At 37.2% G+C, this 19,106-nt stretch overlaps 1 protein-coding gene across 1 annotated transcript in view; it reads right to left on the bottom strand.

Moving 5' to 3' along the window:
• Positions 1 to 19,106, bottom strand: part of SLC2A13 (solute carrier family 2 member 13) — a 164,448-nt gene that overhangs the window by 74,473 nt on the left and 70,869 nt on the right. Inside the window, exon 4 of the mRNA XM_086746712.1 lies at positions 15,560 to 15,668. Coding sequence (XP_086602838.1) covers positions 15,560 to 15,668 — 109 coding nt within the window. The remainder of the gene's footprint in view (positions 1 to 15,559; positions 15,669 to 19,106) is intronic.

Here is a 19,106-nt window from a genome sequence, read left to right as displayed (position 1 = left end):
TCAGGGCTGCTCTCCACTGTTCTCCACCCAGCCCTGTATTTGTGCCTGGGCTTGCCCTGACTCATAGGCAGGACCTTGCACTTGGCCATGTTGAACTTCATGAGGTTTGCGTGGGCCCAGCTCTCAAGCAACAACAGTTGCTTATAACCTCTTCATAACTCTATTTAGGCAGAATAAAAACTTATAAGCTAATGCACAGAACCTAAGACATGCCTACATCAATAAAAATTTAAAATGCATGTGTCAAATTTACTACAGTGCTTCTGTATGCAATGGTCTACTATGAAATAAACATAGAATCACTGCAAGATTGCGTTGATAGCAAAAGCCAAAAGCTGATGTACTGAAAAGATGAGCCACAGATCAGCTTTGATACTGCAAGAGAAGATCAAAGAGAGACCTTGGAGCTGCCCAGGCCGATGACAGTCATATGGCTCTGGCCACCCTGCATGACCGTGCACGTAGAACTCCAAATGCTAAAAGACCCAGGAGGCCAAGAGCTTCACAGGAGCTGAACTACTTTCCTCCAAGCTAAAAATTAGCCCAAACAAATCTCCTGACTGAGTTAGAGAAGCACAAAAGTAGGAAATCTTATCACTGCATGAATACTGTTGTAATATGTACACTACAAACACACCACAGGAAGCTAAAACATGTCACTTAAGGGCAGTAAATTGCTAGCTTGAGTTAGAAAATGTGCTTAAAGCTCCTTGCAAGCATACAGATCAGTGCAGTGCTTGTAAGTCCTTGTAAGAAGGACAGGAGGCAAGATAACTTGTTCTTTGCAGCAATCTACTGATTTCATTTGTCCCTTGTCTGAAAAGCTTTCAGGAACAATCTTCCTTCAGGAAAAAAAAAAAAAAAAAAAAAAATCTTTTTCTACATGGTCAAAAGAACAAGCACGGCTTTCAGAACAACCTGAGAAAGAACAGAAGTCATATAATAGCATATTTTCCTTTACACAACCATTTGCTTCACCATATCCTAACAAGATACAGCAGAAATAAGAGCTCAAGTGTTGTCACAGACAGTCAAGAGCTACTTGTTCTGTTTTCAAACAGCAAAAACCTAAACACAGCTCTTAGGTTCTGTTGAAAGGAAGGGCAAGTGCGCTAAGCTTCTAACCATGGAAATAATGTCCTCCAATAGAAGCTTTCCAGTAGATTTTTAAGCACCATCCATCTCAGCTAATGTGTTTTTCTTCTCTCTTTCCATATTTCCTTTTTTTATTTCCCTCTCTAGCGCTGTCTAGTCTCCCTGCCATACCAGTTGTTCACAGCAGCATATAACACTATTAAAGGAATTAAGACTTCCAAAACTGGACAGAAGTCCACTATATCAAACTGCTCACCTGTATTTATTGTGTGGCTAATAGCACATTTCTGCATTGACGAGTTTGCACAGGTGGTGGCATCAGTTACATCTATGTAAGGAAAAGTCACTGCGGTTGCTCAGGTACAACTGAAGATGCAGCTGGGCAGCAGAATCTTTTGCAGAGATGCTTAAAGAGGAGGTGATCAGACCAGAGTTTGCAGAGAGAGAAGGAATTCAGCAATACGAGCATGTGTTTAAATTACTTTCTAGCTAGTTTAAGTTAACAAATGTCATAAATCAACAACCTGTGAGATCCAAATACCTGTGGAGATCTGACCAGTATCTTGTAGAAATCTCAGTACAGTCAATCATCGCCTTTAGATGCCACCAACTTTTATTTACAATTTATTTCCAGACTATTTTCATTCATGGTAGATCTTTGCATTGCACATAACCTTTCCACCATTATTTGTGTCTCTCAACCTCTGTGGCACAAGGCATTTTGATTAGCCTGCAGCAGCTTAACTCTTATTGACAGACTCCAAAGAATCCAATCTACAGAGCTGGCTCCTATGCCCTTAAAGTAAAGGTGAATAAATAGATCTAAAGGGCATCATATCTATTACTTTATGTTTGAATGGGATCAGTAATACATTTCACTGAGGTTGTTCATGTTGCTGCATCAGGCAGCATCTAACCAGATGACCTTTTATAGTTTAATTTTATGTTCTTTCAAGATTGGTTACATTTTGAGCTTTGAATTGTTTCACGTTTATATATTCCTTGTTTTCCATTGAAGGAGGAAACACTTTCTTACTCCTAAGAATACAGCAATACTGCAGATGACACCAAATTGGGCAGGAGTTTTGATCTGCTCGAGGGCAGGAAGGCTCTGCAGAAGGATCTGGACAGGCTGGATCAATGGGCTGAGGCCAATTGTATGAGGTTCAACAAGGCCAAGTGCCAAGTCTTGCACTTGGGTCACAACAACCCCATGAAACGCTACAGGCTTGGGCGATAGGGGCTGCCTGGCAGAAAAGGATCTGGGGGTGTTGGTCAACAGATGGCTGAATGTGAGCTGGAGGTGTGCCCAGGTGGCCAAGACAGACAACAGCATCCTGGCTTATATCAGACATAGTGTGGCCAGCAGGAGTAGGGAAGTGATTGTGCCCCTCTACTTGGCACTGGTGAGGCCACACCTCAAACACCGTGTTCAGTTTTGGGCCCCTCAGGACCAGAAAGACATTGAGGTGCTGGAGTGCATCCAAAGAAGGGCAACAAACCTAGTGAAGGGTCTGGAGAACAAGTCTTATGAGGAGTAGCTGAGGGAAGTGCGGTTGTTTAGACTAGAGAAAAGCAGGCTGAGGGGAAACCTTATCGCTGTCTACAAGTACCTGAAAGGAGATTGCAGCAAGATGGGTGTCGGACAAGTGATAGGACAAGAGGAAATGGCCTCAAGTTCCACCAGGGGAGGTTTAGATCGGATATTAGGAAAATCTTCACCAAAAGGGTTATCAACCATTTGAACAGGCTGCCCATGGAAGTGCTTGAGTCACCATCCCTGGAGGTATTTAAAAGACATGTAGATGTGGCGCTTAGGGACATGGTTTTGGGGTGGACTTGGCAGTGCTAGGTTAACAGTTGGACTTGATGACCTTAGAAGTCCTTTCCAACCTAAATGATTCTACGATTCTATTCTATACAGTCTAATATTTGAATAATACGTGCCCTATAAGTTTTCACAAGTGAGCAAACCACAAGATAAACAAAATCCTCTCCCCTTACTACTCTACTGTACCCTAAGGAAAAAAAAATTAAATTGCTCACTGATGGGGATCTGACTTCCTGAGAACTCTCAAAACAAACAAAAAAAAAGCCTTTGCTACAGATAATGAAATCGTACAGCTCAACAAAATTATGCATATTAAACATTAACAACTGCATAAGAAAATAATTTTTACAAGAATATTAGGAAGGTAATAACACAAGAGAAACTGCTGAGACCAAACTGTGCTCCAGAAGCTCTTTGGACAAATAATATATCAAAACAAACAAACAAATCAGTATTACCATTTAGGGAACTTCCTCCAGCAATCATTCATGAATGATTTAGAAACGACATCATTGCTCTGACTTCATTTCATTACTTTGCTTCACATACGAACAACACAAACGAGATGCTTTTAACTGAACAGCTACACCGTGTACATATTAGATATAAACAAAAGACATTTTACTTCACGTAATCGCTTTACCACAACTGCTAGTCACCCAAGCCATATGTTTCAGCCAAGACTTTGCTCCCACCCACACAGGTCACACATTTCCTCCTGTGTGGCCCTGCAGTGAAGCTAATGCTGGATTTGTGACACAAGAGTTATTACCAAGGTAACAGATAGAAATCAAACAGCGTTATGATTTCACTACAGGCAAAAGGGAGAGTAGAAGCCAAAAGAAAAAAAAGGAAAAAAAAAAAAAAAAAAAAAGGGAAAATACTGGTTTGAATACATTTCTTCTTTAAATAAATACTTTGTTTTCAAGTTTTCTCCAAAGTGACAGTCCTTTAAACATGCTTTCGCAGCCCAAAGAACTATCTATAGGAACAGATTTTATCACTTAGGTTAAAAAAAAAAAAAATCATATGAAGGCAAGATGAAACAAAAAAATTACAATCAGGAGGACTGTTAGTTGATTTTCAGTGTTTTAATACAAATGCCCCATTCTGGCTCGTTTACCATTGAAGATTATCTTAATTTGTATGAAAAACTAGGGGTAAAAATTGTGCACTTGTGCACATAGTCCCTGCTGACCAGAGTCATTAAAAATAAAACATGTTCCAAACGGGAAGATAGATAGCAGGATTTCCTTTAAAATATCTCGGTATGTTAACTCCTAGACAGTTCCTTGAACATGCATCTTTTGAACATGTTATAAAAATAAACATTAGTATTTCCAAACAAAGATCTTAAAAGCCTTTGTATGAGTAACATTCAACACAGAACTTAAAAGGAATTTACTTCTGTGAAAGCATTACACTGAAAAATGTTGATTTACTAAAGAAACTTGATCTTGGGTTTGTTGCAATTTTAATTTTTTTTTTTAATTGAAGTGTCAGTTAATACTCAGAAAAATCCTTTTTAATACATCCATAACATTTTAAAAATAATGAACCAAATCGTTAAGCAGATCCTCTAGTAGATGGGTTCAGACTGTGGCTAATAATTTGTTGCTGTCATACCACAAGGTTTACTTTTACTGATGGTATTCTGTTCTTCACTACACATTCTTCTAGCCAACAACCCAAGATAGTAATCAAAAAAATATAGGAAAAAGGAAAAATATTTCATGTGACAGTTCTTCAATTCACTGTGTCCATGTTCGGGGAAGAAAAAAAAAAAAAAAAACCACAAAAAACCCCACAACCAAACAGGTGTTCAGCACCAGAGAAACAAGCAAAATACTAATATTTTAAGATTTATTAAATGGAAAAAAAAATCCAGTGTTTCAAAACAGAATGAGAGCCTATTACAGCACCTCACAACAGCACCCTGAACCTGCTTCCTCTGAATTTGTGAAAGTTTTTCATCGTTTATTTTTAAACCTGAGGAAAATTACAATGCAAATAGACATCCACCTCAATATCATTTAATGTGTTTGGCAGTCTAGGATGTTTTAAATTTGTCTAGGTTTTACAGGGGGTTTTGTTTGGTTTTGTTGGATTTTTTTTAACAATAAATGGATAGATTATGAGAATTATCAAAAGAAAGGTGGGATGTAGAAGTTTAATTTAAAGGAAATCAGCCTTTTTTTAAAACTTACATTCATCTTCTATTGTATGTCTACTAATTCCAACACCAAAAAAACTCAAATACGTTACTTCTAATATATTCTCTACTGTTGTAACAGTTTAAGCAATTAGAAATGATGAGTGTTTCCTACTTCCCTTGAGACACTCAATATAATATCTCTAAGCACTAAACTATGTTCTGATAATCATTCTAGATTTTACTTCATTTCATCTCATTACTCCCATTTTATAACATCTTTAACTACTTCTCTGATTTTCCTGGTACTCAAACCTTCAAAACTTTTACACCTGAATTATCTATTCTTTGATCTCCAATACTTAGGATAAGGCTGTATCTATAAAAACTATCTTCCAAAAGCTCTGGCTAGTCAGACTGACAAAGCAAGCAGCTTCTTAAATAAGATGAACATTGTATAGCTTTAATCTAGTTAACAACTCCATCATGATTCACTGGTTTGTTCTGCATCTTTTTTTTTTCCTTTAAGTAGCTTAAAGTTGTGGTTTCCTTTTTCTATTTCAAAAGGAATGAGAACACGAAACGCGCAGAGGACTGGTGTTAGCAGTGAGAAGCTTCAGCCTGAGAGGGAACCTTGAAGTTTGGTGTATGCCATTGCCCAAAAAAACAAAGCCACAGATTTTTGTTTGTTTGCTTTACAGTGAATTACAAATCTGTAACTATAAACTCACTCAGATTAATTTCTGGCCATCACACAAGGTCAGCACAACAGAAGAAGATTCACTTTCTTTTAAATGTGATTTTTAATTGGAAACTTTGCATAGCATGGTTTTACTGCTAGCAACACTGATACACAGGTGATGTGTCTTTAACACAGATTTACTCTCTCACTTGTATCCTTAACACCTTCTCACAATTATTTCAATTGATAAATTACAGCCTTTGGAGCTAAATCATTAAACTCAAGCTGCTCGGGGTTTTGTAGGCCATCTCCAAGAAGCACACACAAAAATATTTAAGAAAAACATTTAACTCTCTAAACAAAACTTCTAAAGCATAGGAATTGTCTTTAAAACACAGCAAATGATACATAAACTTTAGCAGCATCATGACAGCCCCACAAACGTTCAGGTTTACTGAAGTGGCTGCTCGTGCCACAAGCACAAGATACGTCCATCTAGGTCGCTCAGTCTTGTAGCTTGCTGGCTAAGTACAAAATCCACGTGAAGGCTAAGGTCTAACTATTCCTTGCACAGGTTTAGAGCTATTTAAGCTCTCCAGCACTATGAGCTGCTATTTTCTCTCTCCATTCGTGTCCATGACTCTAAATACCAATACTCAGTACCACCCACCACCCTCTCATCCAGAAGGGCTAGGATTTGTGCAAGTCATGTTAATTCACGACCAAATCAGTCAGCAGCCTGTTTTCTCCTTGTGCAAGAAAGAGTTAATTCCCACACCCCCCGCCAACCCCCCCCCGACCTGCTGCAGTTTTCCTTCACCAGGTAATGTTTTGTTTGCTTGTTTGGTTTCAGTTCTTAGATACAGCTACTAGCATCCTGTCATCAACACATCTATGTTTCAGCCACTTCCTAGCAGATTGCTAAGGCACACTCCCCTCACCACGTAGTATTCCCACCCCACGTCAGTATTTTCTAAAGACCGAGACGAAGAAAGAACATCAGAGCAGAGCCTGGATAAACGATGGTCAGACTCCTCTTGAACTGCACCGAGAAGGAGGAGAAGGCAAACAGAAAGAGGGAATGGAAAGGACTGACTCTGCCAATATGGCCATTTCCCAGTTGTTGTAAATACTGTCCAGGGTTCCTGTAGACAGCATTTGATGAAAGGGTGTTTAACATTTCTGTTACCTACTCCACTAGCATCTTAACTGCTGGCTCGTAAACCTTTTCTGCCCAATCTAAAGTCCTGTACTTCAAGCAACACTTTCATCTCCAAATCAGGGTTTATCTTTGCTCACAGTTACAAAGCCACTGCTCCTATCTTTAGGCTGTGTGATAATCTTCCAAACTTACGTGGACATCTTTCCACAAAGAAACTAACTGTTCAGTTCAGATACAGCAATTTACTGAAAAAAAACCCCAACAAACCAACCCCAAAAACCCCAACTACGTTCCAGGGCTTGGTTTCTATGCAAAAAACTAGTATCCAGTAAGGACAGGTTGGTGACTATCAGCTGTTTAGAGCTTTTTTTTAAAAAAAAAAATATATATTTTTTTAACAGAGTCTTTATTTTAAAAGAAATAAGCTCAGCTATGATAATAGAACACTATGGAAAAATGGTTGCTGAAAGTGCAAACCTTTCAAAATACCAGAGCTAGGGTTTCATTTTTCTTCAGGTACTATGAAACTGATACAGGCAGCTTCTATAAATTCTCATTTAGAATGTTTTACACTGAGTAATATTAAATTACATTATTTATTAACTACAATTTGTTCCTCTCAAGAGCTGTTACAAGGTAATCACATTATTTCTGTATAGCACATACAACAGAGACATTTGGTGTGCTTGACTAGATTTCTCTTTAGTTGTTTTTCCAAAAATATTTGCAGCCTATCTAAAAAGCATTTGTATGCTAGAAAAGTCCAAAGATGCATTTTGCTTCTCCACTAAGGTTTTTTACATTATGAGTTTGTATGCAGCACTATATAAAACATCTTGCAATATGAAGGAAGGGTAATATGGTAAAATGAAGGGTCACTTCTCCAAAAAAAAAAAAAAAAAAAGTTATTGGAAGGATTTATTAAAACCTAATAAAATATTTAATGGATTATTATCTGAAAAGCAACTGGACGTACAACATAGGGCTTCTTTTTGTTTTATTAAACATCTTCTAAAGCCTAAGGGGAAAATGCAAAATTTAAGAGTAAATTATAAACTGGACAGTCCACTCACAAAAAAAAATATTGAAGGATGAAAACCTAAGCAGATAGCAGCCTTAATGTTACGGAGTCACCAGAGAAAATTAGACTTGCTAATTACCAAGACTTCTCAATTATCTTGACAATATTACAAAGTTTGTATCTGAAAAAACATTAATGTAATTGTTCCTCCTTCCATCAGACTTCAAGTACAGTCGGGTCTGAAAGTTTTCCAGAACAACTGAGGCGACAAGTTACCGGCCATGCAAAAATAAAGGCTACATGGCAGTCTGCTTGGTAATTACTGTGGCACAATTTAAATCAAAGTGGAGACTACAATAAAAGACAGATTGTTCTTCAGTAACTGCTGTGCAACTTGGATGACATTTTAGCATTCTGTAAAGTTTGGGGGTTTGTTTTGTTTGTTGTTTTCTGTTGTTGTTTTGTTTTAGTTTTTTAATAAAGTACACTACTTTCTGGATTTTGTTTTAAAATGCACAGCCAGAGAAGAGAATAGAAATGTATAAAACCTTAAAAATCAATGCTTGAATACAAAGCACAAAAAAAGTGAAGTACCATTACTTTTTGCCATAGAACTTTTGTTTACAGATCTCAACAACTATTTTCCAATATGCAAATCAACCATCAATGCTCCAGCAAAGTCTTATTAATGATAAACCTGTCGTAATTCATAAATACATTAATTCATTAATTATAAATCTCTCTATGGCTGCTAATGCTGAACGACTAGAGAAGGTTGCTACTACTTGTGCTGAAATGCATAAACCAAGGTATTTATTCAACAATCTTAAACAAAAAAAAAAAAATGAAAGGTTTATCTGCAGTCATTGTTCTACGCTACCTATTCAGCACTTCATTTCAAAATGTTTAAAACCTGAAATTTAAAGGCAAGTTTCTCAGTCTTGACTTTCATCATCCCTCTGGGGGTTAAGTCACGCATCCCTGTCAAGCAGAAGTACCCAGTGCTGCTACAAGTCCTGCTGGGTCCTAAGGCTACAGAGAGGTGCACTTGCCTCATGCTGGCTTCAAGGAACAGAGGCGAAGGTTTACAGCTCCCCACGGGTTCCAGCCCTGCAACTGCTGCACAATAGACCTGGCGATTAAACCTGTTGGGAAATGTGCTTTGCTTTCATTAAACTCCCCTCTAGCCTCTATTAAACTCCAGAAGTATCCTGGCTTCTTTCCAGTCCCACTCCTGTTCTCTTTCATTCTCTCATTTACATTCAATACTATATTAATTCACTTTTCAGATTAATTGTTTTAATAGTCTTATCTTCAAACCTTCAATTTCCACTTCTTACATAACCTCCTCTTGTCCTCTTTTGTCTTTTCCTTCTTTCTTTTATCCAGCTTTTTTCCTCTCTCATTACCCTGAGCTTTTTTCCTTCTCCATATAGTATTTTGTTCCACTCCCTATTTCTTGCCAGCTGGACAAAGATGCTTCTTTTTTCATTCCTTTATTTTTTCTTCTTTTGTTTGCTTGCACAGATTAAAAAAGCAAGATTGTTAAGAGCCCAAAAGCATATGTGGACCAAATCCAAATACTAATAAATTTTACATGTGGATTCACTTGCCTTTTAGGAGATGCAAGGATATGTTAACAATAAAAAAAAACATTTTATTAACTAGGAATAAGAGAACATATACATCAGCAAAAATACAAGCTGAACAAAAACGCTGAAGGCCATAAGCTCTCCCTGTTGACACATTGGACCACTTATCTCTTGCAGAAAGCTTTTCTAACACAATGTGAAAAGATAATGGCAAATTACGAAACTAGCATCACATCAAGCTCAGTGTTTCAACTGTCAAACAAAACATTTTGTTTGGCTTTCATCAAGTCTCCTTAAAGTACCACGAGAACAAGAATAATCAAGATGATACAGCTGTCTCTTCAATCTTATCTCAGATGTATAGTCTTTAGGGCACAGGCAGCCTGTGTGAACATCCATCAGCTCGCTCAAAATTAGCAAACTCTCAAAAGAGCAGCAGAAATTCCAGCACAGACCACACTACCTATGTGCAGTTCTGACAAGACAATACTGAACTCCCTCCAATTACAGCTAAATTACTGTTCAGTATTCAAAATAACTTCCAATATTTTTCAAAAGCTTTCTTCCCCATGTTTTGGGTTTGCTCTTTTTTTTTTTTTTTTTCCAAACAGCAATGGAGCTGCACAGTACCAGAAATGTTTTCAGAAGTCCTAGTCCTGCAGGAACATGAGCATATAGCTACAACATCCATGTACTCTATTGATGTTTTTCACCAAACAATCTGAAATAGTCAAATTCTTCAAGTTCCCTCTGCCTCTCACTGCCAAAAAAGGAATTTCTTCCTTTTAAAATATTATTTCATTTTTTTAAAGAAGAAACCAAGAGGAAAAACTAGCTTCAAGTTTTACCTTAAAATAGTGCTCCTCAAAGTTTTAACTATTGGCCACCGTGGGCTTGAAAATATCTGCACACCACAGTTTAAAAAAAAAATCTGGGGTATGTTACTATTAAAATGCTAATTTGTAGAAACTGCTTTCCTGGAATATAACTTCCTTCACAAGGTCTTTTTCAATCTCTTGTCAGCTGGATTTGTGACTCCAGGCTTGAAACCAGGAGCTTCCGTTTTCAAGAAGAAAAGATACTAGAATGATAAGAAACTGAAAAGTGAAACTATTTCAAGATCTGCTCACACCAGTGTGAGAGATGCTCGTCTAAAACTGTATAACGTTACCTTTTTACAGGTCAGTTAAGCTGGCAAAAGCCATGACAAAAAGGAAACATTTCTTCTAGTTCAGGCACTCTATCAAACAGGAGTAGTATCCTTGTTCTTAGAAGAAAGGAATCAAAGCAATAGGTCACTGAGCTTTAGTCTTTCACTGCCTAAATTTATCATGCTAGAATTTGTTCCTGTGAGAGTCACAATCTCCTTAGCCTATTTTTACACTTTGCTTCTCTTTTAGATCCACCTCCTCAACGCAGAGGTTGCTCCGCACGCCGTTCTCACCCGCTGAATAACATCCTGTTCATAATGAGCGTTTCTGGCTCCTCAGGCTGGATGTTAAACACACACATGGCTGATTTAAATAAATACAATATGAAACTATTTATGTGCCAAAACTAGATCAGTTTATTGCACAATGAGATGCACACAGCACAGTCCGCAGCAATTCTTACAGAAGTTCTCGTTTTCCTCTCCCTATCCTCAAGAGAAATCCAGCTACGCATGGACATTGTTGTTTTCACTGGCTTCACTACTGATATTCAGCTTTTAACCAGAAAATATGTAACAGATTTCTGAACTCTTAAGTATGGAAGCTCTAGATTTCTGTAGTTGTCTTCATGCATTTCTTGCAGGTATTTTGCTACTTTTTAGGATCTCTTCTACCACTAGGTACCTCAGGTACACAGTGATTATTTTTAGACTCCCATAAAATTGCTCTATATAATTTCCTACCTCTAACACCCAGGCTTTTTGATGCAAACTTTTGTTTTCTTAAATGTAAGAGTTACTCAGTAAAGCATATACAAACTAGGGAAGTATTAAATCATTCTATAACTGTTTTCTTCCTTGTATTTTCATTTCACTTTCCTGCTTTGTGATTTGTTTGTTTGGTTTTTTTTATGTAAGATTTTCAGACACACGTGAACTCACTCCTATGGCCTCAATTTCTTACAGTAAAATACAAGATTTAGCAAATTCTTTTAAATCAGAAACAGTGGAAAGCCTCAAGTCAGAAGATTATAACAAGTCAGGCCCCATCATGGATGCTGCCATGTTAAATTAACTAGTTGCAGTGTAAAATTGTCCCATGGAAATACAGAAGGAGAAAGAGGGCAACCAGAGGCTAAATTCTCTGCCAGGGAAAGCCAGGCAACGGCAAGTCAGGGTCATCAGCCTCTTCTCCGACAGTCTAGAAAGGGGTATACCAAGAAAAGACGATTCACAGCAGCACCAAAGTTACATGAACACTAACCATCAAAACATTTTTTGTGACTGTTTTTGGTAAACAAGTTTGCAAAACCACTGAAGGAAAGTCCACACAATTCTACAACCTCCAACCATAGCCAATGCCTGTTTTCCTGCTGCAACAGAACAGCAGTCCCCGAGTGACACAACTAAACATTATGGAGAGGAAAATAGGGCTTAGAGAGTTAATACAATCTGTCAGTTCCTTAAGGTACCATTTAATTACTGCATTAAAAAGCACTCACCAATTTCTACGTAAGCAAACCATCAATAGACAGCTGCTTACTTGTATTTGAAAAATGTCCTTTCATAGGAGAGTGCCTTGAATACCTGATAACTAAAAATTTAGTTATACTGGGTTATTTAAAAAAAATACTGGATATTGGAAATGGTTTAAAAGCCAGTTCTTTAACAACAGTGCCTTCATGTGTTTATTATAGGCATTTTCTTATTCTAAAGCTAAGATTCAACTATGTTTTATAGTTGTAATTCTGTCCTCCTACACATCCACAAGCAAATTAGGTCAATTCCAAACTATTTGTAAAACCTCCTACAGAAAAAGGAGTTTGAGATTTTAAAACATATGACGTTTAAAATAAACAAAATCAACATACCAGTGTCATAAACCTTGTGAACTGTCAATTTTTTATTCTAGTCTAGTAAGGCATCCTAAAGTAGTAAGATCCAAAATGTGAGAATGAACATTTTAATAATGTTTATTATGTAAGTTTCCCTAATTAACTTCTAAACTTACTTCTACATTTGGCATCTGTAACATCCTGTGGCAATGAGTTCCACTATGTAATTATGTGTTGCATGAAAAAAATGTTTATTTTAAACCTACTGCTAAGAGCTAGGAGTCATCAAAAGTGTGTTATAAGAAGTAATGAATAGTCATGCTCTCCACATCTTCTCCATAACACTAGTAGCTTTATACGCCTCTTGTGTTTCTTCTGAACTATTTTCTTTTCCAAGCTGCAGAATCCGAACCACGCTGTTCAAATACAGGTATCTCTTTCCCCATATGTAATCTAGTTTATCCTTAAAGGATATATCTGCAATTATTTGTACTATTCCAGATTGGTCATGGATGTTATCATGATGTTTGTATAGAACTACAATGCAACTTCAAGACCTCTTTTTTGAGTAGTAACAATTTAGACTGCAACGCACGTTAGTTAGCCAGTTCCCTCCTGCAAGTATTGTTGTATAATATTGTATAGTTAATGCACTTGACATTTTATTAATTTGTTATCTTGTATTATCTTCCCACAACTGTTCAGGTTGACAGAATCTTAATATCGTGAATGGTGTATGAGTATAAGCTGTGATTTTGCTGTTTAGCCCCCTTCACAGACTTATTAAAGCAGGAAAAATACCCACATAGATCCCTATAGGACTCTACTCTTGGCTTGTGATAACTGATCTTTTATTCTTACCCTTTTTTTTTTTTCCTATTTTAAAAAGTTATTAACCTGAGGGGGCTTCTCTCTTCATTTTGTGACTTTCTGGTTTCTTCAAGAAACTGGCAGCAGCTGTCACGGACTAGGATGGTGCGGCAGGTACACCCACCTTAAGCTAGGAAGTTTCTTAGAACCATGTGGCTCAGAAGCTTTCAGAGCACGTGGCTGTTTTAAAGCGGAGTCTTCAGCCAACATGACTACATATGACCATGGGTCAGATTCAACTGGGGTATAAATGGAGCCCTCCTGGAGGGTAAGCCTGAGCAAGTCCTCCTTGGAGCAGCAGGTCTGCTGTCAAGGACTCTCCCCTTTGGTTGGGACACCACCTATGGAAATTCCTTGAGGCTCCGAGCCCTCCCTTTGTTAGGTGAGCGAGAGCGCATTTTGGATCACTGGAATTCCTGAGTGCAGTACTGATTCCTGAGCGACATTTCAAACCTGTGGACTGTTAATAATATTGGAGTCTTAAAGCAATTTTGGTTAAAATACAGCTAAGTGAATTCGTTATTAGCTTGTTACCCATAAATCTTGTTTGAGTTTATCACCTCATCTAATTTAATTTTTGTGAGTTTCTGTGACAGATGGTTAGTTCATATGGGACATATAGTTCTAATATGACCATGAACTCACATCCAACCAACTTGCAAGCTATTATCTGTCTACAACAATCATGCTGGCTCTTCTTTATGATTTTATATTCTTGATGTACGTGTTCATTTTTCATATTTATAAATGCACATCTTATCATTTGATTCTATGACAGTTTTAATTCATTTTGATAAGGACAGAAATAAAACTTTCTGGGTTGTAGCTTCATGCAGATTACGCTACATTTCCAAATTCAGTGATTATGTATTCAAATTACTCTAGACCTGTTGGGTGAACCCTGATTAGTTCAGGCAATTTGTTATTATTCATTTTAATCAGCTTGTTCTAAAAGTTCTTCCCCTAACACTTGAATCTGAAACAGACCATCTGAGACATCTTAAGTAAGCTCCAGTGCAGGAACACTCATCTACCCTCCATAATTAACACAAATGCAAAAGAAGTCTTTGTAAGATTTGCTGCTATAAAGATTTATTTTCTGCTAGTGTTCTCACAACTTAGGATCCTTGATCCTCCAATAGAGGTGGAGTCTATTAGGTCTCTCGCTTCTGATGGGCCTGAAGAATTTCTCAAAGCTCCTTCTGTGCCTGTCTTCTGATTTTTACACACAACTTAGCAGTTTTGCATGCAAATGTTTCCCACATTTAGTTATAATTTCTACTGTATAAAGTCTCTCTTTACCTGTTACAGATTTCCCTCCTTTGCAGTTTAACAAGACTGAGTTTGGATTCTTTCCCTCTTTGTGACAGATGGCAGATACTTATTCTAACATTTAATATGGTGGCTCTTATATACCACTCCAGGCTTTATCCTTTTAGCTATTCCTTTTAACAATTTCCTAACAAGCTTGCTCCCTTAGGTGCGGTTCTCTCTGTAAGATCTTACTGCAATCTATTTTACACTCGCTCTTAAAACAATATGGAAATCATATTAATTATGGTTACTCTTGTAGGGTAGCTCAACAGTAATTACATCGTAAACTAGGTCTCGTGCTCTGCACATTTCTCAAGAGCTACTCCCCTCGTGAGCTGACAGCTTATCGGAAAACCCAATATATTGTTCTACACGTCTATATATACTGAGTCTTCATACACATAACAGAATCATGTAATAATAGGAAATGCTTCTTCCCTCAGCATCTTGCCTCCTTTAGCACTGCACAGCAATTTTCCATCTCCTTTACATGGTCAGCAGCCTAATCTTCACCATATTTTGATCTATTTGCACACAAATTCAAACTGTAAGTGTACTTTCTTGTCTACACATACAGAGCTTTGACTGTAAACCCTAACATAAAATAACACATCTCCCAGAGTACAGTTTACATTCTCAGCCCTCTAAAAAATGTTCGCCCATATACTAACATCCCCTTGTACCAATTTTTTGAGATGCCCAATATATCAATAACTGGATTTCAAACCAGCATTCCAGATCTTGCACTCAATTTTTCACATTTCAGATTTTCTCCAGAAGCCCATCTACAACTGTTTCTGGTCTAATTGTCTTTTTCTTATACTTTATAAAAAGAAGCAAGCAGTAAATACATACATGACGGTGTTAATCCCTGACAGTTGTTGAAACATCTGCAGACCACAACCCACAATTAAGGCTCTTCGAGTTGGAGGGTATGTTAGCATTCTGCAGATCACAGGTCCAGCTTAAAAAAAAACAAACAAACAAAAGAATACGTAACAGTTCTTAAGTGATCGCTATGAAGATAACTTTCCCAGGCATAACAGGCTTTGCACCTTAGTTTCAAACGAACTTGGATTATTTACATTATTTTTTAACAACTTGATCATTTCAGCTCTATTCTTCCGCACTGCCAAAGATGATTTACAAGAAGCCCAGGCAAAAAAATGAAACCATTTTTGCACACAGTGTATACTACTGGTGGCAAACGGACAGTTCTCCGACATCATACTAACAGATTGCACATCTGCTGCTACTGAACGTACTCAGTTGTTGTTTCCTCTCTAAAAGCTCCCACTATAATTGAGAGCTCATTTCAGAAATGCCATTACTCACTGCTCAGATCTGGATCTTGCAGATGAAGTGTTCTCCCTAGTCCCCCATAGACCTGATTTCCAAAAACCAGTTGCATGTGTGGGTACTTTTAAGGTATGGGATAGATCTATTCTGCACAGCTGCAAATTTAATTTAATTTTTTTCATACTTTTGGTAGCAATGGTATGAGGCTGAATTTAAAAAGCAGGAAACTGTTTCTCAATTAAGAGAGAACAAAAAATGTCTGGCAAACAGAAAGTTTTCTTCTCTGTTAATTTTAAATTTTCAAAGTATCCTATTAAAAAAAAAAAAGTAATACAGAAAGCTGTATGATATCGGGCAAAAACTTAAAATACTTGACTCTATTATTTGCTTGAATTTCTTTCTGCCCAGAATGGTGTTTAGGGCAGAACATAGTCTGGTGAAAAATTCTATGTTTTATACATCTTATCACACACATCTGGTATATCCACCCAGAACATCTAAAATAGATCACAATATGCATAAGTCAAAATGGTTACCATTAAAGTAAAATTAAAAAAAAAAACACCACTTTTAAAAAGGAAGTGAAGAGGATCTACATTTTTAGATTTTTAAAGTATTTCCTGAAGACACAGAAAACATTAAAGGTACTTATTCAGTATAAAAACCTAGAAGGGTCTGGTAGTGAAAAATTATTTGCATGCAAAGAGTTTCAACTTCAGAAAGCTGACAATCTTTGAACAGTTTCAAGAGTGAAACTCAAGAAGGAAGTTTAGATAACATTTTATTCACTGAAAGATCATCAGATCTGCCTAAGAAAAACTTACTTTATTTAAAAAAAAATTGGTATTTCTAATTCATATCTCAATTGGACCATCACTTAACTTTGCTTCTTCCAGTACCTAAAGGGGGCTTATAGGAAAGATGGGGAGGAACCCTTCAGCAGGGCCTGTTGTGATAGAATGAGGGGTAATGGTTTTAAAAAAGAGGGAGGTAGATTCAGATTAGATAGGGACAAGATCTAAGGATTAGATAAATTTTTACAGTGAGGGTGGTGGAAGACTGAAACAGGTTGCCCAAAGAAGTGGTAGATGCCCCATCCCTGGAAACATTCAAGGCCAGGTTGGCCGGGGCTCTGAGCAACCTGATCTGGTTGGAGATGCCCCTGCTCCTTGCAGGAGGGCTGGACTAGATGACTTTTAAACGTCCCTTCCAACCCAAACTACTCTATGATTCTATTCTATGATTCTATGATTATTAACAGCAGAATGCAGCCTGACAAATTTTCCAGCTGGTTTCCAAGTAACATTAACATTCAGGCAGCACACAGTCCCACCTCTCCTGCCATGCAGCCACATCACTACCTTCAAAATGTTGCCGAGTAAAATCAGCTGACAGATAAATAGAGCCAATCTACACATCTGGTAAAATATTCTCAAGCAAGACACAGGACATCACTGGGTAAACAAGTATATCAAAGGGTTCTGTAGTCAAAGTGGCATTTCCTCAGTGGAAAAAAAACAAAATCGGCACTCGCTGCTAGCTAGGAGCAGCCCAGAGCTCAGACATACTCTTGGAATTCTCCTCGACTCCAAGCTTCTCAAAGAAAAAAGATTTACTAACAGATGCAACTATGAACCTTAATTCACAAACAACAGCCCTCAGGTTTTCATTCTGGGCATCACACCTGAGCATGGAGGCTTTGGGCTTAAAAATCTTTATCTGGCAACTGATCTGCAGCATCAGTTGTGAACCCAGGCTGCTGAATGCCCATCAGAGATCCTCCATTCTTCATACACTTCCTATAAAGTCCTTAATGGAGTTCAAAACCCATCTTTATCTACAAAGGACCTTACAGCCAACCTAAGTGTTGAAGTTCACAGTGAACACACTGAAATTCAGTGACTACGCTCACCAAATAAGCTGAAGCTCTACAGCAGGGGGTTGTTAGGAAAGGAAGCAGAAACATCTTAAGGAACTGATGCAAGTTTTTAACAATTCCTAATCCACTAAGCTATCTGATGAAAGTTATATAAAACTCTACTCACAATACGGCATTGTACAAAATAATTGGAAAGAAGGCATTAAAATGAATAGCTAGAAATTAAAGCAGCTGTTCTCAGACAATGGCTTGCAACTCAGAGTCATGAACTCCCAACAAAACTGCATCAGACAAATCAGTCTGTATGCCTGAAGTAGGGCCCTGCAGAAATTTTAAGAGCATGTAGTAAAGTTCAGACCTTTACTTTAGCATTTTACACCTTTAGAGCATCCAGTCAGCTAAATTCAGGAAGTATTTGGAATTTTTCAGACTTCTGATTAATTGTAACAGAAAAATGATGCTAAAAATCATCTTACTGCTTCAAGTCAGAGATTTAAAAGTTTCACTCCAAATCTGTACCATGGTAACTGTACATATCAATTAGCATACACAAAATTAAAGGATTTTCTTTCATAAAATTCACAGCCTTCAGGTTTATAAACCAATAAACAGAATGAAAGAAATAAAAGAAATCGTTAATCTCTATATTAAAGGAGCTTTACCAACTCCACTAAAAAACCTAAAGGACTCTGACTGCAAGGTGGCTGGTTTTAAAAAGAAAATGTGTTTGAAACTTTTTATTAAAATTATCTAGCCCTAAAACTAACTATACTATTTTTGCATTTTCCTATCATCAGTCCTGCCATCCATCTTCTGTTGAGTTCACATATTACAGCCTTCTTAAAAACAAACAACTCTAGGCAAAACATGGTTGTTAACAACAGAGAATATGTCTAAACTAAAAAAAAGAAAAACAAAACAAGTATTCAGAAGTAAATACATTTTTCTTCTGGAAGTAAGTCTTCTGAAAACTGAAATTACACTTCAGGAGTTTCTGAAAGCCATTAAATCTGCTGTTAGTTATTACAATAGATGAAAATAGCACAACAAATAAAATAATCAAATCTTTAAAAAATGGAGCAACTTAACTGCTCACAGAACTAGAGGGTGATGCAAAAGGTGATGCAAAAGATACATCACAAAAAAATAAACATTTGGCAGTTTTTACAATAAAAGAAAATAGATACTTGTCTCCGAAAGTCAGTCTTTTTTTAATGCTACTTC

Source organism: Chlamydotis macqueenii, chromosome 1, assembly GCF_036417535.1.
Source record: "Chlamydotis macqueenii isolate bChlMac1 chromosome 1, bChlMac1.mat, whole genome shotgun sequence".
In the NCBI taxonomy this organism is placed as follows: domain Eukaryota; kingdom Metazoa; phylum Chordata; class Aves; order Otidiformes; family Otididae; genus Chlamydotis; species Chlamydotis macqueenii.
Note: the sequence above shows the minus strand (reverse complement) of the source record. Positions and strands in the feature narration are given on the sequence as shown.